The 24,559-nt window shown below is 35.1% G+C and overlaps 1 protein-coding gene across 1 annotated transcript; it reads right to left on the minus strand.

Moving 5' to 3' along the window:
• Positions 1 to 722: 722 nt before the first annotated feature.
• On the minus strand, positions 723 to 15,308 carry sgk3 (serum/glucocorticoid regulated kinase family member 3). Its single transcript, XM_065258260.2, has 17 exons — positions 15,133 to 15,308; positions 10,509 to 10,704; positions 10,330 to 10,413; positions 9,951 to 10,023; positions 7,574 to 7,649; positions 6,857 to 6,926; positions 6,675 to 6,724; positions 6,444 to 6,501; positions 5,271 to 5,354; positions 5,043 to 5,174; positions 4,449 to 4,561; positions 3,942 to 3,978; positions 3,464 to 3,550; positions 2,306 to 2,401; positions 2,050 to 2,205; positions 1,731 to 1,820; positions 723 to 1,564 (listed from the first exon to the last, which is right to left on the minus strand). Exons 2-17 carry the CDS (start codon positions 10,584 to 10,586, stop codon positions 1,388 to 1,390), a joined length of 1,461 nt encoding a protein of 486 aa, XP_065114332.1. The 5' UTR covers positions 10,587 to 10,704; positions 15,133 to 15,308; the 3' UTR covers positions 723 to 1,387.
• Positions 15,309 to 24,559: the final 9,251 nt, after the last annotated feature.

A 24,559-nucleotide genomic window follows, 5' to 3' on the forward strand; every position in this document is an offset into this window, starting at 1 on the left:
TAACGTTAGCTGAACCACCACCACTTTGCCAGGCTGGGAGGACCACCTTAAACCAGCTTATGCTGGTCTTAGCTAGATATATTTAAGTAGGGTTGTCTTCGCAGGGCAGAATAATACCAATTTAATTAACTGTCGCACATTAACATGCTTAGCTGGCACGTTTTTACAAAATAATGTAAATCAATAGTGAAAATGAATACGTTACTGTTTATAGGCTACAAGTGTAACAAAAACGGAGGGTCACTGATTGCAGTCTCGCGAGCATCTTTTCATTGAGGTAAAAATATAGGCTAAATAAATATAATGACGCAAATAAACAAACCTTTAATTGCGTTACAGTCTTCTATAAGTTTACGGAGTCCACCACTTCTGTCTAAATATATTATTATCGACTCTTTCAGAGAAAGTAAACCGTCCATTTCTTAACAGCGTACCGGTCAATCCTTGCAACAGAGCGGGAAGCGCGCGCCCATGAGCTCGAGCCTAGAAGATACGTCACATGCGCAATAAACGTTATGATAACACGTTTACTTTTTATCACTTATAATGAAATGATTGTATGGCGTTTAATTTCATAATTTAAAGAATTTATTAAATATATTTTTTCATGGTTTTTTGCAGATATTTCCCTCATAGAAAATACTGTAATACAGAAATGCAGTATTTAAAGTGGGAATATTATGTAACGTGACATTATATTTGACATATGAATGTTTTCCCTGTTCACGTTTTTCCTCATTTTTCTTAGCAAAAAGTTTATTTTGTAATCAGAGGGCTGCAGAAAAAATACAGGTTTAGCTCACTGTCACTTTTTAATTGTTTAAAACTAAGACATAAACCAATGCACAATGTATTAGGGCTGTTAAATGCCATAGGGTTTATGAAAATATTGATTTTAGAATATAGCATACAGCTTTGCTCATTTGATAATTACATCACATACATTATATTTAACAAAGAGAAATACATATTAAAGTGTCAAACAGCAATTTAATTGCTTTTGTGACATAACATGAATGCTTTTTTCTAACAACAGACTACACTACAAAACAAAACTGCTCATATACTGAATATTATAAGTGTAAGATGACAACAAGGAATGTGACAGAGTTTTCAAACATCATAGAAACCATAGAAAATAATTCTGAGAGGAAAAATATCAACACTTCAGCTCCTGAGCTGTATTTCGGGTAAGGCGTTCAATGTTATACAAAATATAATTTGTTATTCAAGCATAAAAATAAAGTTTGAAACACCCTGCATCCCAAAAGGTTTATGTTAACAAACACAAGAATTCACCTTCTGACTGGGACACCATGTTTGTCGAATGCTTCCAGTCATCAGAGAAACAACACACCCATTTCAAACAGCCCTATGTAAATCACCATTAGTCATACAAGAATGAATCCTCTGATGGTGGAGCATAAGAAAATCCTTCGAATGCAGCATCAGCCTCCATGACGCTAGCATTAACTATTGACATCCCTGAAGAGATACACACAGACTTTGGCACAGGTTCCTCTGTAAATTCTGGATCAAAGTTTGAGGTGTCACACTGGGAATCCTGCAAAACAACATTTGAGAGTTTTGATACAATTATGAATCAAGAATTTGTATAATTGTGCCATGTCTCTAATTCTTTAGTACCAGTTAGCATGTGACACCAGCATGTGTAGATATGAATGGCACAGATACGCTTTTAATAACTTTAGTCAGACATCAAGTCTTACCACACTAGGGTTGAAAGGGGGTGTGATCTTTTTCTGCTCAAGGTCATCCCAATTGATGGATGAGAAAAAGTCATGTCCTTTGACTTCAATCTGTAAAGATTAAGATGTAAAGATATCATGACAACATCCGAAATCATTTTGCACAGAAAATTCTTAAAATGGTCCCAATTTAGAACCCTATATTATAATAATCAAGTCTCTAGGGATCTGTTTTGCAGAATCCTACTGTATATTAGATCCATGAAATACTACTGAAATGTTTAAACAAATCCTCCACAAGGGGGAGACGTAACAGCACACAGACTACTAAATAGCTCACAAAGTCATTTCTGTAGCCCAGCCTCCTGGTGTGGTCTTTCTCCAACAGGGCCTGAAGTATGGACCAGGCAGCTGTGGATGCCCCAGGGCGCATTACAAGATCCTTGTGAAGAATGTTGTCATACATTTCATGCGTGTCCCTGCTGTAGAATGGAGGCTGTTGAAAGCATAAAGGTAAAACAGAATTTAAGCATCACTACCTTTATGATGAATACCCAGTAACATACAACAATCTTTGAGGTCTGTTGGTAACTTACAAGCCCAAAAAGCATTTCATAGAGCACAGAACCCAGACACCACCAGTCCACTGTATTATCATACGGCTGCTTCCTGAGCACTTCTGGAGCTAAATACTATTTAAACAACAAGAGAATGCAATTATTTATTTTTATTGTATGATAACAATCATAAGTTGCATTAGAAGCATTTAAGGAAAACGCCACAGTTTTTTAATATTTTACTATGTTCTTACCTCAACTTAGACAAATTAATACATACACATTGTAACTACTCATATAACAGTCTTTAAATAGGAAAAACATGGAAGTGTTCGGTGGCTTCTAAATTCCTTCCTGTTTGGATCCTAAGGAATGAATGTGGCTAGTTTTAATGCTAACACATTCACGATGTGCTGTACAAAGACTAAGTGTACGCACTGGAAAAAGATAGATGTATATTAATTTGTCTAAGTTGAGGTAAAAACATAGTAAAATATTGAAAAACTGTGGTGTTTTCCTTTAAGTCTGCTGAGCACTTGACAATTTAAAGGGTACCTCGACTATGAAGACTTGTATGCTTTAATACTTTATATTTGCCTTGTACTACTAAAATATATTGATAGAAACGCATTAAATATTTTAATTACTTTAAAAACTCCCAAATTTGTGTTACTCTTCGGATCTTATTAACAGGACTGAAGACATTTTTAATGACATGTAGATGTCAAGACTTCATTACACTACCTACTGTTTGTGTGCATTTATAACTCTCATCTTCTGTTTTGCATACATTTTATGATCAACGTATTGAAGATGTTTACCTCGCTGTAGCGTTAATAAAACAGGTTTTTGATCGCAACCTTTTGACGTCATGTATTGTGATGTAAGAAAAATAGAGGCCTTTAATTTTTTAAATTTTACATTCATATAGCCAATGCCAGTGTTATTCTATTACGCCATACATGTGTGTACAGTCAGGGTACCCTTTAAATACATGTTAAATCACAATAAGTTGTATATTTTTTATATATACACAGTATAAAGCGTCTATTAAAGACTAAATTAACCGAATTTCATTGGGTCAACTAGCTTTCGCTTAAAAACACACTTTCATTATACTAATATGCTACAAACACAATGTATTTAAAACATATTTTTAGTGTATGCAACAAATACAATATTTGTATTACACAATACCTCAGGTGTGCCACAAAATGTGGTCGTTGTGTCTAATTGGGATATGCCTTCCTTACAAAGTCCAAAGTCAGTCAAGACTATATGTCCCTTTAGAGACAAAAAAACAAAACATTTTCAGGAAGTTCCCAACACAAAAGGCCTATTTTTCTCAGAGCCAAAGTATCTTATGTCTGATTGGAGTAATTGCCAGAGCCTGTAAGCTTCTCAGTTTCTTCAGATTGCATAAAAATAATGCACAAATAAAACTTAACCCAATATCAAGCATTCTTTCAAGTTAAAATAAGTCTCCGGTTCTCTGCAATATTATTTTTGGCTGGCTAAAGCCACATTTGCTCAAATGAACACCTCATCTCTGGAAATCAGAAATGTTTGTTATAATTTCACTGCAAGGAGAGATCAATCTTATTCATCTGGAACTCAGACAACAATTTTAAGCTATGCTCTGGTTGTGATGAAAGTGAAAAAGATAGATGCTTACTTGAAAGTCCAAAAGAATATTTTCTGGTTTCAAATCCCTAGAAAAACAAGAGCACTAAACTTGTAAGAACATTTTGCTTTGTGTTTTCAGTTACAACAATAAAGCTTGAAAACATTACACAGAAAAATTCACAAAATCTATAGGTGATATTAAATGACAGATATGTATTTAATTAATATTAAAAGCAATCCCGCAAAAGCAACATATCAGTACACCCTATGAGTGTAAAGCTAAAAGTATATATATTTTTTTAAAGTATACATTTTTACGCATACGTGAGGGTCTGCGTACAGAACGGGTGACACAAATTTCGTCATCGGAATAGTACGCACGGACTGTGCGGGCACTACCAATTTTTTTTTAACCGGTGTCCAGGCTTTAGTGTGCTCCATGGTGTGCTCACATGGTTATTTACCAAGCACATTTATGCAAATGCATTTCATAAGAACAGATCCATGCACACTTAATGCAAAATCACCTCCAATAGTATAGCCAAAAAGTTTGTACCTGTAAACAATGTTGAGAGAGTGCAGGTAACCCAGAGCGCTCGCCATCTCAGCGATATAAAACTTTGCTCTTGGTTCAGGAAAGGTTCTTTCTTTTTGCAGGTGAAAGAAAAGCTATAAAAAAAGAAGTAATAAAACCTGAGCAAAAGGAAAACTGTACTTAACAAAGGCCAAAAAGCCATGCTACCTACTACATCACGGTTTTGAATGTCACCCTCTTCAGTTCTGTGGTTCTCATCACAAGTCTTAACATTATTTCAGGGAGTTTTAATTAGCTGACATTTAAAATGTGGTTGGCACAGCTTAGGCTAAAAGAAGGAAGTCAGGTCATTGGTTTCACTATATTAACTATTCATGTCTGTAAAAACACACACAATTTAAATACAATGGCAAATACAATAAACTCATTCATTCATTCATTGGTCTGACCAACTCGTTTACAAGTCACATGACACGTCCCATCATTTCCTTATTACAACATTCCAACAGAAAAATGCCACTGTCAGCAAATGTATAACATATTGGTTTCATCTGCCGAACAGTAGATTTTGTGGCCATATAATAGTTCAGAATTAGTTACTCAACAAATACTCACTTCTCCACCATTGACCAAATCCAAGACAAAGTATAATTTGTCTGCTGTCTGAAAAGAATAGTGCAGTCCAACCAGGAAGGGATGTTTAACATTCTTCAGCAACACATTACGCTCAGCCATGATGTGCTTTTGCTGTCATAAAAACAAACCGGCAAATCATACTTTTATGCCTGTATCAAAATATTTTTTGGCCTTGTTATCTCCTTATTTTACATATCATCAAATTACCTCTCTCCTGTTTAAAATGACTTTTTTCTGCAAGACTTTGACAGCATAACATTTTCCATCCCGTTTCCTCTTTGCAAGGAGAACCTTTGTGTGGGAGAGGACAGTTGGTTTAGCAGCAGTTCCGACTTTCACTACGGCTTAACATAAGTAAAATAAAAGCTCTGTGACTTTAAACTGTGAAACTTTCACTTCCTAAATGGAGAGTCCACAGCTTAAACTTAAAGGGGACATATTATGAAAATCGGACTTTTTCCATGTTTAAGTGCTATAATTGTGTCCCCAGTGCTTCTATCAACCTAGAAAATATTAAAAAGATCAACCCAATAACTTAGTTTTGGTAAACCATTTTCTGCAAGCATGTGAAAAATAGGTCATTGTAATTTGGCCCTTATTGTGATGTCAGAATAAGGTAATACCGCCCCCTTTATCTGCACTATCCAACCACAGCACAACCATTTAGTATGGAGAGAAAGAGAGAGATAAAATATTTCACAGCACAATTGAGTTTCAATTGCAACAAACCACCATCATTGTGATCAGTGGTTGCACTTCATCCGCTCATTTGCATTTTAAATGACACACCCAAAACGGCACACTTTTGCTCAGACCTATTTTAGACTTAGTTTTCATCTTTAAAAAAATCTCATAATATGTCCCCTTTAACATAGTCAACCACGAAGCACAATTAACATTCAGTAACATTCAGAGCTTTTAGTAATTGATACAAGTTGTGCACTTGGGATTAAACCAATTTCCTTCTAAACAAGTCAGAACTTTGCAGGCAATATCCAAACTACTACTATTACTACTTACTACTATTAAAGGACCGGATCTAGAAGAGAAATTGTGGTTTAAAAGTGTATATTTGTTATTTTTCTTGTCAAAAATGAAAATTGTTCTCAAGATAAGACCCTCATGCCTCGTTTGGGATCGTTTATAGTCCTTTGAAACTCCGTTGAAAAAAAACTGTTACGTGTTGAGTTAAGTGTAAAGTGTTGGTGTCCATTAAAGTCCATTAAAATGAGAAAAATCCTGCAATGTTTTCCTCAAAAAACATAATTTCTTCTCGACTGAACAAAGAAAGACATCAACATTTTGTATGACATGGTGGTGAGTAAATTATATGGATTTTTCTTTTAAGAAAATGGACTATTCCTTTAATAATGAACATACCTTTCCAAAGCTTCCCTTTCCTATGACTTTAAGAAAGTCGAAGTCAGTTGGCTTTGCACTATAGGAGAAACATATTAGGAAAATTAATTGGGAAAATAAAAAAGACAGGTCTCTATCTCTATTTCCAAATCTTTTAATAAACATGATATTTATGTAACTGCATGAAGCAATAATCTATAGCAGAGTAGGCTAGTCTATAAAATTATTATGAATTATTCTGAAAATGCCTACTATATATTAGCAGATGGTCCCAGGTTAATGTTTCTAGATGAGGAATTACTCTGTAAAAGAAATTACAAAAACACAAAAAACAAAACTGTGCTAAAACATGCATTAAATGTATCAAGACAAGTTATTTAACAGTTCATACATTAAAAACATTCAAACATGTTGTAAATATTAAAAACACCAACCTTGTCATCTTCATCTTCTGATACATCAGAGAAGTTTTTGTCCATCTGGAGAAAGTCTATGACATCGGGACTGTGTATTTGAAATGAGGGAACATTCACATGTTAAATATTCAAATGAGAAAATACAAAGCCACAGTTGTGTACAGCAACATGAACTAAAATAAACACTTCAGTGTAAGAAACTTTTTTGCGTTAACATGTCGCGTCTTTTGAGTGCGCAAACACGTTATTTTTAATGTAGGCGCGCGGCAAGCGCACTCAAACAGAGAGCCACGCGGTCGAGACGCGCTCGTTTTTTATTTAAATATTTCAACTTTTTAGAATTCCGCATTCGCACCGCGCAGGTCATGTGACAAGATCCAACCAGGCAGCTTCACCATTTGGGTCATGTAAACATTGACTCGTTCCTTATTAGCTCGAGATGGATGAGCAGCTCGAACAAACGGTCAATTTTGACACAAATAAAAGAAACAATGCATGAGAACACATTACTAACCATATGGGGAGTGCGGCTCAATGTTGCTTAGCAACGATACAAGTTACCGGAGCGCAACCGCCCATGCGCATTGGAGAGAGGGAGAAAAGCGGGACAGTGGCGTTTTCAGACGCAAAATGTGAAACGTAATAAGGGCGTTTCACATTTTGCGTCTAAAAGCATGCATGCTAATATATAAATATATATATAGACACCAGCACTATATCTGCTAATATACTCACTGGTTGCTGAGCTGTCCATTGGTGACAATCTTTTGAATGAACTCATGTAACCCTGTTCTTCTTTGTTTTATAAACTCTGGGAATATAAATAAAAATATACAGTCAGCTTAGAAAAAACAATATTCACAAAAATGTGTACAGCAGAGGACCAAAATCAACACTATACCACAACGGTTTGTCGCTCAAAAGTGTGCAAAATGTTGTGCAAATAAACACTGAATAAATTAATATTATCATGTACTGGACTGGCTAAACCTTATGCAAAATTATTACCATGGCACATACTGAATATAAAAAAAAACTTTGGGACATTTTGGTTTTTAAATGTCTTTAGTACTATATTAAAAATCATTTCATTAAAGTTCATTAAAGCAGCTAAGAAATTCAAAGCTTTTAAAAAATTGTTGTTGGCCCAAATCATATTTATCCTTGGTGCAAGTAAATCCATATTTAATGTAGTGTGGTTTGTTATGTAACCTGGGACCCTGTGCAGTTTGTTCAAGAATGAGGCCATGGCAAGCAACCTGTGCATGTTGGCATCTACTTGATTTTGCTAGGTTCTACCAAGTTACAGGATTTCACCAAAACACAGAAGTGTTTGATTGCCGTTGACGTCAAAGGCCAAGTCAATTTAAAGGATATGTTAAGTGTATATTCCTCAACATAAATTTTTCTATGTACTATTCTGTGGTTTGCATTCGCATACTGTTTCCCGTGATGCATAGTTAAAACACGCTGTCCTCAGAGAAGCATTGGATGCTACTAGAAAATGTGCCTTAAATAATTAAACTACTGTTTTCTAGTGAGGCAGCAATTATCCAGAGAGAAAGAGAATGAATGAATGAATGAATGAATGAGAGAGAGAGAGAGAGAGAGAGAGAGAGAGAGACAGACAGAGAGAGAGAGAGAGAGAGAGAGAGAGAGAGAGAGAGAGAGAGAGAGAGAGAGAGAGAGAGAGAGAGAGAGAGAGAGAGAGAGAGAGAGAGAGAGAGAGAGAGAGATTTTAGCAATGGGTGGAAGAATAATTAAAGTAGTTCAGCATTTAAAAGATTTTAACAATATTTGCATGTAATCTCAATTACTTGACGCATAGTTTCTGCAAAAAATAAATACACTGATTATGTGCTGTCACATAATTGGTCAGATATGACCAATAGCACATGGTTAAAATTCACAAAACATTGTTGCCAGGTTGTCCGAATGCAAAGATTAAACATGGACGAAGATTTTATGGGTTGGATGATTTTTTGTATGAATAATCAAATTTGTGAACTACATGATCTCTGTTAAACTTAAAGGAATAGTCTACTCATTTTCAATATTAAAATATGTTATTACCTTAACTAAGAAGAGTTGATACATCCCTCTATCATCTTAGTGCGTGCACGTAAGTGCTGGGGCGCGCTGCGACACTTCGATAGCATTTAGCTTAGCCCCATTCATTCAATGGTACCACTCAGAGATAAAGTTAGAAGTGACCAAACACATCAACGGTTTTTCTATTTAAGACGAGTAGTTATACGAGCAAGTTTGGTGGTACAAAATAAAACGTAGCACTTTTCTAAGCGGATTTAAAAGAGGAACTATATTGTATGGCGGAACAGCACTTTTGGGAGTACTTCGACTTGGCGCAGTAACACCCTCACTCTCCCATTATGAGAGGGAGAAGGGGAGGGGACTTTTCAAGCGAGTTGAAGTACTCCCAAAAGTGCTGTTCCGCCATACAATATAGTTCCTCTATTAAATCCGCTTAGAAAAGCGCTACGTTGTACCACCAAACTTGCTCGTATAACTACTTGTCTTAAATAGGAAAAACGTTGATGTGTTTGGTCACTTCTAACTTTATCTCTGAGTGGTACCATTGAATGAATGGGGCTAAGCTAAATGCTATCGTGCACGCACTAAGATGATAGAGGGATGTATCAACTCTTCTTAGTTAAGGTAATAACATATTTTAATATTGAAAATGAGTAGACTATTCCTTTAAGCATTAACATACATCCTTGGGAACACACTTTTACTCGAAGTCAACAAAAATCGAGCAGGACCAAAACATTTTACAGCTGATCGCTGTCAAAAAACCTCAGCGACGATGTCCCAAGGATGAAAGCAGCAATGCCAGTGTTTTTAATATGACAAAGTATTTTGATTAATGCCATTAATGTTTTTTTATCATTGTATACCACTATTTAATCATTGTATACCACAGAAAATAGTGGTTTTCATCTTGTCACTTTCTTGGTATATAAAACAAATTTGTACTGAAATTAGTCAAAATGAATTTATTGCGTTTTGGAACCAAACTCTTCACATATTTTTAAAAAGTGCTATGTAAATAAATGTGACGTGACTTGACTATGTGAACAAAGAAAAATACCTGGATCAAAATTGTCTCCAAATATTCTCTTAGCTGGGATCTTCAAATGCAGAGTGGGAAACTGTTTTTTCAACTGCAGAAAAATTAAGTTCAGTTCAGTTTCATCTTTCAAAAAGAAAGCATTAGATTTGTTTTCATGAGCCTGAATAAGACATTTAGCAAATGGATAATCTAAAAAGAGTTAAATATTTTTCTTAAACCTGTAAATATATCACTAGAAACCAATTTAAATTTCAAATTAAGCAACTCAAATAGTTACATACAAGTACAGTCATAGTTACAAAATACCTTTTAAGTAAGTTTGAAATGATTATGGATGATTAAAATGAATGATCACATCATGTGTCTAAAACAAATGTCTTACAAACAATTGACTTACCGTGTTGTACAGTTTGTCAAATTCAGCATATCTCCGGAATACAAACCACTCATGTCTTCCAACACTGACCATTACTTTGTAAACCTTACAAAAGGGCAAATAAAAATTTTACAATCTGATTCCAATACGAAATGAAATGTATATCAGAACATCCACAAAGATTATCACGTGTGACTCACAGTATAGCGCTTCTTCTTGTCTCTTTGCTCATTGTAGCAGGGAATGCTAACATTGGGACAGTTGGCCTGATCCTCCATCCTGAAGACTCGTACAGTCGAGACTCACCAGCAATGTCTCATAGATGCAACAGGTCCTCAGAAAGTTCCTCTGACTCTGGGACGCACCTGCTCCTGATGACAACTCTTCATTATGACCCTACGGAGAACACAAACATGGCAAAGCATAAAAAAAGAGGTTCTACCAGCACCGACTGCTCTTTTCTGCAGTATAAAGCTGCATCCGCTTTAGTCCCAGAGGGATCTTTGGGCTTTGCATAAAAAGAGAAAGGCCCTTCAGAGTCACTAATCATGTGTGGCATGAGCACAGAGAGGAGTCTCAGTCTGGGCGACCGAGAGATGAGTCTCCACCTCTCTTTCATCCTCCACTATTTTTCTCTCCGACTGGGAGGGAGCAAACGTGGGGACGTTCTTTCATATGCCACTTCCACACACTCCCCCTGTCAAACAAAACACACTTGCTCACTGCATGGGTGCCATTTGCCTTTCTCTCCGAGGGAGAGATATTTTTAGATAATGCAATGCTGAACCTATAAGGTGCAGGTTTGAAAGGGCAGGTTGAGCATTTCCACATAGTTTGAGCATAAAATCGTTAATTTTCGTAAAATTGTTTGGTTAACTTGACTTTTGGGTCAATGACAAAACAAGTTCCTAAAAAAGTATTTCTAAAAAATCTTTTAAAGAGCACCTATTATCTGATTCACGATTTTTCATTTCCTTTGGTGTGTTAGTACATGTTAACAAATCCCAAAATATACAATGACGCGAGTTATCGTCTCCAACTGAAATCCATTTTCTTGGACTACAACAAATGCAAGGTTAAAAGTAGTGTTGGGCGATATGCTAAATTTTGAGATGGTCCTATGGTCAGCCTGTGATCACTGATACACGATAGTATCGGGGTGAGGCAGTTTACGCATTTATTTATTTGTTCATTTTTTTACTCATTTATGACAAGTCACTATTATTCACCACGATATGTGGAAAATAATGTGTTTTTTGAACCATAAACCATGCTAACATATGGCATTACACCAAAAAACCTTTTTTAGCAGGGCACAAGGGGCTCTTTAACTCTTTCCCCGCCATTGACAAGTTAACTCGTCAATTAAGAGAAAACGTTTCCATGCCAATGACAAGATTTTCCGGCAATACGTATTTCCGCTATTATCAACCAGTGGTGCTTCTACCCAACTTTTAGAACCCAAAGTATTCCCTTAAGGCAAACAGTTCAAACTCCATGCATGTTTTGAGGATCGTTCTGAATCTGATCTCTATCAAAAGTCCTTCACAAACATTTAATTACCCTAGCTTTTTGCTAATTATTTTTTGAAGAAACCTACCCATATCTGAGAGGTGATAAAAAGAGAACAAATGAAGGTAGGATGATGTTTTTATTGTCTAAAGCACAGGGTCTGTTCTTCCATTTGATATATTGTTTTCTGGAAGGCATTAAACATTTGTGAAAATCATAAAAAAGCTGGCGCTGGCTGGCAAATAAAAAAAAAATTGCTGTTGGGGAAAAAGTTACAAATTGATGTAATGCATATTGTTGAAGAACAATGTGTTTAAAAAGTTTTTTTGATAGCATTCTTCACACAATAAGGAAATGGATAAATGACGGCATGTGTAAGTCATGGTGCAAGTACCCGGATAAAGGTGGTTTACACAATCAAGGTTCCCAACACCTAAGTAAACTTCAAATTCAAGGACCTTTCAAGAACTTTCCAGGTCTAATATCCTCAAAATTAAGGACTAAATGTGGTGACACATTTCAAGTGAGAGCAAGGTTACATTGTGTTACCTTTTAAGATACATTGTTACAGTTCCCTTTCAAGGGAAGTGGCGCTGCGTCACTGTGGTGACACTTTGGGGACGCCTCCAAGGGTAAGTGCATAAATATTGCCAAAGACGGCGTTACAGGAAGTATTCTTCTCAGGGAACAACAGTTACATACGTAACCCGAAACGTTTTCATTTGTCAAACACAACATGCAAAAAACCATTTTGGTATGAATCAACATTTGCATACAGAAGATATAAGCATTTAAAGCGAACAGTTTAGCACATGTGCTTAAAAAGTCTAGAATTTTTGATATTATCCTACACTACACAGGGGATAATATGGATTTTTTTCCAGAAAACTTCTTGGGTAAAATATTTTCAAGCACTTTCAATGACCTGAATCTATGTATGTATATTTTCAAAAACTTCTCATAGCCTTGAATTGTTTTCCCCAGATTCACAAACTTTCAAGGATTTCAAGGACCCATGGGAACCCTGCAGAATATATTAAGGTACTGAACATTGTTTTTTGCCTTATACCTCTATTCAGCACAGTGAAGAATGACAGGTGATTTTTTTTTAGGAGTGGAGACTTTTGCCAACAAAGCTTGCATGCACTTAATTTATTAAAAAACAATTATCTGACTAAAGTGACGTTTGTAAAAAAAAAAAAAAAAGATATTTCATTTACTGACTAATAAACTTTTCATTGCCATCCAAGTGGAATTATTCAACCTAAACATAAGAGCCTGATAAACAAACTTGTTTAGGCCTACAAGAAAACATGCACTTAGAGGCTTTTGCGTCTGAGCTCTTCATAAATACCTTCAGACATCATAAATTCCTTCAGAAACAATAAAATAATGCTGTTAAAAGCAAGCAGTGGAATTATTATAAACCTTCCTGTACATCTGTTTACAATATTGCACTGCAAACTAAATGTGCAGGGAAAAGATAACAAACATAGTTCACTCTATCACTTCAATCTGTATTTTTGGCATTTTTTGAACCTGTAAGGACAATCAGGTTTATTTTCCTAAACAAATTTGGGTTTGGGTTTGCAGTTTAATGCCTTAAATGATTGCTTTAAAAAAAAACACACAAGCAGATTCAATAGAAATGTACTGGTGCAGTAAGGTGCTGTTCTGAATATAAAAATATGCTTTTTTGGCTCTGTAACTTAATGATTTGCCTGCAGACAAGATGTTTTATTGTTTTCTTTAACCAGGATCAGACACCAGGAAGCATAAAACACTTAAGTGTCTGAGCCAAGTAACCAAACAAAGACACTTCTGAAACTGAAAGTAAACACTGGGTTCTTGTTACAAATGACACAAGAACTCACTTTATATGAAAAACAATACAACCAATCAGGACAAAATCTCTTTCTTTTCATTATTACACATATAGAAAAACAATTTTAGGGAACAATGATTAGCCGTGGTTTAAATGAAAGGTATGAAAAGGTAACTGTAATCGAATGTGATCTAATGCATGGACCCAAACAGTCAAACAGGTTTGAGCAGCGATTGGCAAATACAAAAGATCAAGTACAAACACGTACTGACATGTCACACACAATAAAAAAAGTGTAGTGACATGAAAAAAAAATGCATTAGTAGTACAGGTTTGTCTTTGGCACTTAACACTTTCTGTGTAATATGACTAAAAGACAGTTGAATATAATGCAGAAGTGTGAGTCAAGTGTTTTGTAACTTTAAATAATATTATGGTGTTACTACGGCTCATAGGGTAAAGCATTGCATTAGCAACACAAGGTCATAGGGTCGTTCCCAGGGAACACACATACTGATAATAAATCTATATAGCCTTAATGCACTGCAAGTCAGTTTGGATTGAAGGATATGCCGCAAACAAAACAAATTTAATTGCACCGGAAATCAACCCTAAGTGTTAGTAGCTGTGATAAAACTTGGGAAAGTTTAACTTCCAATAAAAATTTAGATAGAAAGCCTTGTGAATATTTTACTGTTGGTCAAATGATTTTCCTTTCAGCTGTTAACATAATGTAGGCCTACAGATGTTATAACCCAATGATACTGAATAACAAAAACTGCCATGCTTTCATTTCCCAAAAAGCAACAAAAGAGATGCATTAAAAACATGTTCTTTTAGAAATTGTGTAGGAACACAATATAAATATGTAAAATATTGAATATAAATGATCATGGTAGTACGTCTAACCACATGGCAATTTACATAATATCCTCTAAATCCTATTGATCATGCAGAATTTAAATTGATTTAAGAGGAAGTGTTGTGTAACTTAAAACATATTTTCAGATGGCTAGAAACAATCCTGCATTTTGAAATTGTATTATAGTATAAAGCCAACCAAATGACTATGCTGACATAAAATAAATCTATTTTGATGTTTTGCTTCCCCACACTGTAGTATACATTAGTATTTACTATAGTAAACTATAGTAAAATACTGATTTTAGTAGTTAGTAAATATTAAAGTAAACTAAAGCATTTATAGTGGTTTATCAATGTACTACCCTTTACTAACAAAGTGTAGTATTTGTGGTCCTAAAACGTATTACTGTACAGTACAACTTGCTAATGTTCCTACAGTAAACACTGAAGTATAGCTTACTACGGTATTTTCACTAGGCTCCGTTTTAAATAATCAAATAAGCTTACATATTGGACATTGCTTCCTAAAATGAAACTGTTCCACCACAACACCTTCTGCAATCACGATTTAATAGACATTTGCGTACTTTATATTCGACATTGAGAGTACAGACATAACTTGCCTTGTTTTCTCACTCTTTCCATCCGATTGACTCCAGTCCAGTGACGTGTCGAGAGCCAAGGGCAGTTCAACGATTCAAAAAATCAAACTCAGCGTGTCTGGGAACTGAATATTGACCCGGCTCAACGTGAAAAGCCGGACACACCGACAATCATGGCGTTATCAATGAGCCGCCAGTAAGAAAGACTAGGGCTGGGAATCGATTCCAAAAAGAATCGATTCTTCGATTCCGAGGCATTGAGAATCGAGAGTCGATTCCAAAGGTTGGAATCGATTCCATAAGGGGAATCGATTCCATTAAGGAGAATCGACTCCTCTTTAAGATTGATTTTTAATACAAATCGCGGCCATGGTTCCGTTCTTCGTACGTGGATTACTCCGTTAGCTGGATTTTAATGGTGATTTGGCTTGATCTTGGATTATTTGGTTCTTCGAAGCTCATCCTCAAGTTGCTGTCATAGCAACCGGTCCGTAAGATGCTCGGGAGCAGGTTTACTTCATGTAAACAAGATTAGATCGCACCTTTTTAATCAGAGGTGATACGTAAAGTCTGACGCATTCATGTATTCTCCATTATACGAGCGCAATCTGCGTAAGATGCACGATTAATATGAAGAGCTTTTCAAATTCAACACGTAATAAAAAAGGTTAGATTGAATATAACGATGTTATTTAAAATATATATAATATAAAAAAGCTGTACTTGTGGAACTTGTTTTTGTAAAGCAGACGTTTTGATTATTATTCTTAAACAAATGACAAGAAAAACGTATGACCATATTATTGAAAATTGATTTAATAAAGTCATTTAATAATTTATTTAGTAATTTGTATGCTATCTATTCTTTAAAATTCTTTTTACAAAGATGTTACCCTGTCCCTTTCATGTGACAAAAAAATGCCAATAAACAATTTTTTTTATTTTACACATTTTTACATGGGTATCTTCTTTACTGCACCTTTCTGTACAGACTTAGCAGTTAATATGGACTCCTGTTAATATTGTTGCAGTCAGAAATCAGTTATATGAGAACATTGCAATTGAAGTAAACTTATTTAGTGCATTGAAGATAAATTGTTATTTAAAGAGTTGCACTTTATAATCTTTTGGTGTAGAATAACATTTACTTTCACTAATTGCACATCATATTTCATTTACCACATTCTTGGAAACTGCTGAAAGTATTGGTGTATTATTTTCAACTGCACAAAAGAGGGGAAAACACCATCTTATAATAAACTACAATTCAAATTTAATTTATCAGCTATTAAAGTGTTGCATTGGCTGTGGGTTTAAGAAAGAGCAACTTCCTCAAGAGATGAGAGAGACATCACATGAAGATGCAGGACCACCACCTGTTATTTATTCTGCTTTTTTTTGGTTGCTGTTATAAACAGGCATTTAACTGTTTTTAAAAGAGACTTAAAGTAGGCCTACTTTAGGAGCATCAAAGTTTGATTACAAGCATTGATCTTAATCTTGACATGAATATTAAAGATATCAAGATTATATTTTCACAAAATAGTTTACATTATGTTGGGTGATTATATGTACAAAAATACTTTTAGGTAGGTTTACAAATTCAGCATCATTAAATTTTCAAAATAACCTTCTATCCATAGCTCGCGCACTGCAGGGGTTAAAAATGGGCGTGTTCTTGTCCATTGTAACAACCAGCCAATCACAGCGCTGCTGATCAGATATGTGTTGCCTTTTCATGCGGTGCACGAACGCGCAATATTCTCAGATAATTCAATCCTGTCATACTAATCATCAACAGCAGGGGTGTTTAAAGAACCGAATAAGCAAGATCATAATTTGATCATTTGATCTTGGATGTAGTAAGCGACGTACGAAGAACGGACCCCTGCAAAAGAAATAAAGTTCAGTTCAGACTAAATAAATGGATCCAGTGGTGACAGAGTATGGTTCTCTTAGGCTGATTATTATTTCCCCTTAGAGACAGAGCGCAACGCGTCATAATCTGAAAACCACGCCCATTCGCAAAGTAAATGGAGACAGTTGGATTGTTTTCCCCGGTGGGCGTGGTTTTCAGATTATAATAAACACGCTCTGTCTTTCTATTAGGCAATCAGCGCAGTTACTGACCCAATGAAATCTTTAGAATCGGTTACTGGGCGGGGTTTGAGCTTACTACTTGTTAACTTGTAATCAAATCAGTTAATCACATACTCGAGTCGAGTTGAGTCGACTCTCATGCGAAGAAATGGCTCCAAGGTCAGCATCAGTAGTCTGGCGCTACTTTACTTTAGAATCTGCAAAAAATGAAGTGAAATGCCAAATTTGCGATAAAAAGTTGGCATATAATAAAACAACATCCCCAATGATTAAACATCTTAGGGCCGTTCACAAAAAGGAGGTGACAGAGGAGGATCAGGTAACAATTACTAATTAATCTTAATTTTACCTCAGACACTTAAGCATCTTAATTTGAAGGTTTAAAAGACGGGAATGTAAATCAAACTGCTTAATAAATTACTAACGATTGTGGTTAACTTAGTCAGATTTAGGTAGCATAGCATTAACTCAGGAAGGGTTTTTATTTTTCTAATCGCAATTCCAAAAGGAGGATGCGGAGGGAGAAACTCCGCCTGCCACGAAAAAGCGTTTGATCCAGCCATCAATTGAACAACAGTTTGGAGCCAAGATGCCATACCCTGGTAGGTGTTTACTCTAATTATTAAGATTATTTGGTATAGGGGAAATAAGCAAATAATACAGTATAATTACCCCATAAAAATACAAAAAGATGTCAATAATAGTGCTTAACTCATTCACCGCCAGCCTTTTTTAAAAAGTTGCCCAAAAAAAGTTGAAAATTTGTTTCACCAAAATGCCTTCCAGAAAAAAATTCTTCTAAAAATATATAAACATACAAATATATCAAATGAAAGAACAGACCCTCTGATTTCAAACAAACAAACACTATCCTATCTATATTTTTTCTCTGCTTATAAACTTTTAAATATGGGTATTTTTCTTTAAAAAAATTAGCAAGAAGCTGAAATAATTGCATTTTTGTGAAGGAATTTTGTTAGAGATCAGAAAATTAGTAAAAAAAAGAGCTTCAGTTTTTTTTATAAATGGGGCAAGTCTGCCATCTAGTGGGTAATTGCGGTATTACATATTAACGTAAAGCGTCATCAGGAACACTGTTTTTATGCAAATATCTTCTCTTAATTGACGAGATAACTCATCAGTGGCGGGGAAAGAGTTAAGTAATTTGATTCTTAGTGGGTTAGTTTAGGTTATTTTTAGCACAAGATTTAAAATGTCTTTTCTCTGGCTCACTGTTTTCTTTATATGATCTTTCATTGTAGCTCAAAGTCTTCCAAAAAAAAACCTGGATCAAAAGTTAATTGAGTTCATAATTAAGGACATGCAGCCACTATCTGTTGTGGAAGATAAAGGTTTTCGAGCATTCGTGAATACACTTGATCCAAAGTACAGGATTCCATGCAGACAAACAACAAAACAACTAATTTTGGAAAGATATTCGAAAGAAAAACAAGCTCTGAAGGACCAGCTCACTGTACGTCTGAGTAACTTTTCCTGTTTGTCATTTTTTCCCATTTCAATATTCTGTTTTGTTTTATGCTTTCCTAAATGAAAAATGTTAGATGGCTATATTCATAATTTGATTAATCATTTAGTAATCACCATATACTGATGAATGCAAATGACAGAATTCTTATTTATTGAAATAACAGTGACAGTCAGTTTTGACTACATGTGGCCTGCTCTATAATTTTGAGTGGTTTTGGCCCAGAAACATTTTTATTTTCATTTAAATAAAATTAATGTCTTCTAATCATTCTAGTGACTATTATGATTGATTGTAAAAAACAATCATTTAAACATTTATTTTTAAATTAATTTCTTAAAAACCTAAATGTGTTCCTGTGTCAAAGTGGCTCAAAATGATTGAGCAGGTTAAAAATAATTTTTGCATTTTACAATTTCTTTTCAGGCTGTACAAAGTGTCTGTCTCACAACTGACCTGTGGACATCTGTTGCAATGGAATCATATATTTCTGTGACAGCACATTACATTTCTGATGATTTCTCTCTGCAGTCCAAATTACTGGAGGTTGAAGGGTAAAATATATTTTTTCAACTGCTAAGAAATGTATTTCTGCAATCCCGGAGTAATAATGCAGAGTAAAGTACTGTGTATCCTAATCAGTTAAAGTCATTTTGGAAACTTAATATTTTTTAATTCCATTTAGACCATCTACAGAACATCACACAAAGATATAACAAAAACATTTTGATAACAAAACCTAATAAATAACAAATGTGATCCTGCCTTGGAAACCCCGGCTACAATTCAACCATTTTATTTAATTTTACGATTTGGCGCGTCAAAGCAGTCTTGACCAAAAAATGACAAATGAAATATAATTTGTGATTGTTACTGTGAATGATAAAAACTAACTTCATATACAATTAATTAAACGTTAGATAATGCTTTATTATTTTGCACAGAAATACCTGCTTGCTGACTTTGAGAATCTCTGTATTCACTTTATGTACAGAAACACCTGATGATTCTTATATTATTTATTTCAGGAATTCTTTTCAATCATTTGAAAGTGAACAACGACCATAATAGGCTATTAATCACAAGAGAGACAGTCGTGTCAGGCATAGCCTAAATAGTTTCGGTGCAGATATGTTTCATGTCATCACTGAAATTTAAATAAAAAGCTTAACTGTTTTGTAGTTTAACTTTTAACAAGACATCCACCATGTTTTAAATACATTTTTAAAACTTACACCTCTCGAAAGAAAAAAAAATAAGTTTAGTTTGATGAACTCCTAAATATGACACGCAGAGCGCACCTAGCGTTCCGTTAAATTGCATGTGCCAGCACGCAACAGCACAACATTGATACAAGAAAAGCAATCCTAAATTTACAGACTTAAAATTGATCTGAATTTACGTTTATAATATATACAAAAATTTAAATAAAATAAGGCCTGAAGTAACAAGGAGCAGAACAAATATGTGTAAAGTGCACGGAAACAAAACACAAGCAAAAAAGGTAAATCAGATAACCCCAAGTGATCTACAAATAAAATAAAGAAATTATTAAAATAACGAAAGTATAGCCAGAATTGCCAGCTTTGTCTTTTAGGCAATGGTTTATTAACCTGGAAACCTCCATACGGACATGTAGCCCTGTCATTTGGGTTTTGGATTTATTAACGCATTTTAAAAACATTTATTGAACGCTACTTCTTCACATATTATTTGCATATCATTATCATTATAAGCTGCATATTAATATATTGGGAGAAAGCTTTTATGTGAAATCAGGTACACTGTCAGAAAAAAAAGGTACAATAAATAATCTGAGCTGAGTATATCTTATTTCTTTGTTAGATTTGAAGGAAGACACACAGCTGATGCCATAGCTACACACCTCCGCAGTATCATTCTGGAGTGGGGTCTTCAGGACAAAGTTTTTTGTGTAACTACAGACAACGGAGCAAATGTGGTTGCAGCAGTAAAAAAATTGAACATGAGACATCTGCCATGCTTTGCGCACACTCTCAATCTTATTGTAAAAGACAGTCTTGCTGCAGTCACTGAACTTGATGACTTGAGATCCAAAGTGAGGAGAGTGGTAGGATTTTTTAGATCCAGTTGCACAGCAAAAGAGAAGTTAGACAACTTGCAGAAAGACTTGAAAATGCCCCAACTGCGCCTTCTCCAGGAAGTTGAAACTAGGTGGAATTCCACCTATTTAATGCTAGAGAGGTTTTTTAACCTCCGGGAACCCCTCTCTGCAGCAATGAGCAACATGGACCTACCCATGTTTTTCCCCCAGGACTGGGCTGCAATGGCTGATGCAATTGAGGTGACCATACTTTGTATCATATTTTATATATAGACTTTGTTTGTGGGGCTTGTTTGCAGTAAAACCATTGTTTAACCTTAATTTTAAACAAAGTTTGTTTTATATTTATCTTAACTGTTTTTGTATAGGTCCTGAGACCATTCCTGGAGGTGACAGAGGAAATGTCTGCAGAAAGCAATGTCACATCCTCGAAGTTGATTGTGTTGGTGCGAAACCTGCAAAAACTGACAAGAAATATGGCAAACTCGTATGCTCCGGAGTCTGTTGGTCATAGGCTTGCAGGCTCTTTAAACAAGCACCTGACCAAAAGGTGTGGTGACTATGAATCAACTAGGTTTGTATAGATTAGTTTGTATACACACACACACACACACACACACACACACAGAAATGTATCAATTTATAACTGAAGTTGTTTAATTTGCCAAATGTACAACTTTAGATTTCTTGCAGTGTCAATGCTGCTAGATCCTAGGTTTAAGAAAGTAGCATTCGGCATTGATGCAAATGCAGAAAATGCTATACGAGCATTGACATCAGAGGCCAGCCAGCATAATGCGGAATCCCAACCAGAGGCAACAACTTCACAGCACATACAACAAACTGGGGCTAGTTGTGTGTGGTCTGATTTTGACTCGAAGGTTAGATTTTGTCATCACATTCTTGGAAAAACTGTTTATTAGGGATGTGTAATGAGATCTTGCAAGGAGTGAATTTTTGGAGGTCAAACTTGTGCAGCCTCATTTAGAAGTTCTGTAAGCTCAGAATTCATGTAGAGTAAGGTCTGAAGCGACTCGTGTGAAATCAAACAGGAGAGAAGCCATCCAGCAAAACCTTTTACAGTGCTTGTATATTGTCTTTTAATGCATTTGATAATTAATACTCAAAGTAGAACTGAAATGAAATTTATTACAAGATGATTAGTTATAACATTTCAATCTATACCAGCCGAATATTTTTCAAATCATTATTTTTATTATTGAGGATTTCTTTAAAATACAGCAAAAAGCTTCTCTTGTTCTTGTGAACCCAATCTCTGGTCTCGTGAGCTAAGTGTCTCGTCACACACCCCTAATGTTAATAAATGAGAAAATTAGAATGTCTTTTTCTACTGAATTCAGGGATTAATAGGCTAAATTTTTCTTACACTGCTTTTTAAAAAACAACCACGTTTACATGGGCACATTGGGCAGCAGTAATCAATTTTTTTATAGAATATTTTAGAAGTATTGTGATAAATGATGAAAAAGATATTTTGATAGTTGATGATAAGCACACAGGTGTTATTGAATTCCATCTTTTTTTTATTCCTACTATGAAAGTCAATGGTTGCAATCAGCTGTGTGCTTGCCATCATTTATCAAAATATTTTCTTTTCATCAGAATAAAGAAACTTGTACAGGTTTAGAGCAACAGTGTGATGAAATGATGAAGAATATTCATTTTTGGGTGAACAATTCCCTTTAATTATATTAGCGTTTACTTCGATTATGATTTAGCCGGATTAAGGTAATTTGTAATCGCTGTTTACATTTTAGTTTCTTAATCAGAGTATTGTTTTAGGCCAATCAGGTTAATATCGATGTATTGTTGTCCGTGTTTTTTAATTATGTTCCATAGAGAAAAGGCACCACTATATTCTCTTTCTCTCTCTATCTCTTTCAGGTAAAACAGCAAATAAACACTAATGTGGATACCATCACTGAAGTGAAATTGTACCTCTCGCAGCCAAATATTAGCAGAATGTCTTCGGCATTGGACTTTTGGAAAGAACAGGGACAAAAGTTCCCAAACTTACAGACACTTACAAAGAAATACTTGGCCATAATGGCAACATCTGTGCCAAGTGAGCGTGTATTTTCGAAATCTGGCGAGCTTATTTCAAAACGCCGCTCTTGCCTAAAGAGCTCTCAGGTGAAAAGGATGATGTTTTTGCATTACAATATGTAATTGGTCTAGGTTATGAGTGTGTTGAGGCCTAAAAAGGTTCTGTGTGTAAAGGCCTAAGAAAAGATTTTATGTGTGAAGGCCTAAAAGGTTCCGTGTGTAAAGGCTTAAAAAAAGATTTTATGTGTTAAGGCCTAAAAGGTTCCGTGTGTAAAGGCCTAAAAAAAGATTTTATGTGTGAAGGCCTAAACGGTTCTGTGTGTAAAGGCCTAAAAAAAGATTTTATGTGTGAAGGCCTAAAAGGTTCCGTGTGTAAAGGCTTAAAAAAAGATTTTATGTGTTAAGGCCTAAAAGGTTCCGTGTGTGAAGGCCTAAAAGGTTCCGTGTGTAAAGGCCTAAAAAAAGATTTTATGTGTGAAGGCCTAAAAGGTTCCGTGTGTAAAGGCTTAAAAAAAGATTTTATGTGTTAAATCCTAAAAGGTTCCGTGTGTGAAGGCCTAAAAGGTTCCATGTGTAAAGGCCTAAAAAGATTTTGTGTATGGCCTAAAAGGTTCCATGTGTAAAGGCCTAAAAAAAGGTTCCATGTGTAAAGGCCTAAAAGGTTCCATGTGTAAAGGCCTAAAAAGATTTTGTGTATGGCCTAAAAGGTTCCATGTGTAAAGGCCTAAAAGGTTCCATGTGTAAAGGCCTAAAAAGATTTTGTGTATGGCCTAAAAGGTTCCATGTGTAAAGGCCTAAAAAAAGGTTCCATGTGTAAAGGCCTAAAAGGTTCCATGTGTAAAGGCCTAAAAAGATTTTGTGTATGGCCTAAAAGGTTCCATGTGTAAAGGCCTAAAAAAGATTTTATGTGTTAAGGCCTAAAAGGTTCCGTGTGTAAAGGCCTAAAAGGTTCCATGTGTAAAGGCCTAAAAAGATTTTGTGTATGGCCTAAAAGGTTCCATGTGTAAAGGCCTAAAAAAAGTTTTATTTATTAAAAGGACACGCTACTTTTTTGAAAATATGCTCATTTTACAGCTCCCATAGTGTTAAACATTTCATTTTTACTGTTTTGGAATGCATTCAGTTGATCTTCGGGTCTGGCGGTACCACTTTTATCATAGCTTAGCATAATCCATTGAATCAGATTAGACCATTAGCATCATGCTCAAAAATGACGAAAGTTGCTCAATATTTTTCCTATTTAACACTTGACTGTTTTAGAAGAGTCAAGTTTTAAATAGGAAAAATATCAAAACTCTTTGGTTATTTTTTAGCACGATTCTAATGGTCTAATCAGATTAAATGGGTTATGCTAAACTATGATAAAAGTGGTACTGCCAAAACCGTAAAAATCAAATGTTTAACTCTATGGGAGCTGGAAAATGAGCATATTTTCAAAAAGTGAAGTGTTCTGTGTGTAAGGGCATAAAAGTTTGTATGTGTAATGAGTCTGTTCCTGAACTGTTTTTAGGTTTAAATGCTTTTAGGAATTTTTGCTATTTTATGATATTGGATGAAATATATGTAGGCTGCCACAAATAAATTAAAAATCTATCCACAAACATTGTGTGTGTGTGTAGGAATGCATGTAAATAAAATCTACCGCATATATGTATATGGTGAACATAGTCTTTACACTGTCTAACTGACGCAGGAAGCACGACGTGACAAAT

The sequence above is a fragment of the Paramisgurnus dabryanus genome, chromosome 22 (genome assembly GCF_030506205.2).
Source record: "Paramisgurnus dabryanus chromosome 22, PD_genome_1.1, whole genome shotgun sequence".
Classification (NCBI taxonomy): Eukaryota; Metazoa; Chordata; class Actinopteri; order Cypriniformes; family Cobitidae; genus Paramisgurnus; species Paramisgurnus dabryanus.

Coding starts and splice junctions, on each gene's coding strand:
- sgk3 (XM_065258260.2), bottom strand. CDS start 10,586: ATGGAGGATCAGGCCAACTGTCCCAATGTTAGCATTCCCTGCTACAAT. Junction 3,551..3,941: donor ATATTCTTTTGGACTTTCAA/GTAAGCATCTAT, acceptor TTGTCTCTAAAG/GGACATATAGTCTTGACTGA. Junction 2,206..2,305: donor ATGAAATGCTTTTTGGGCTT/GTAAGTTACCAA, acceptor TGCTTTCAACAG/CCTCCATTCTACAGCAGGGA.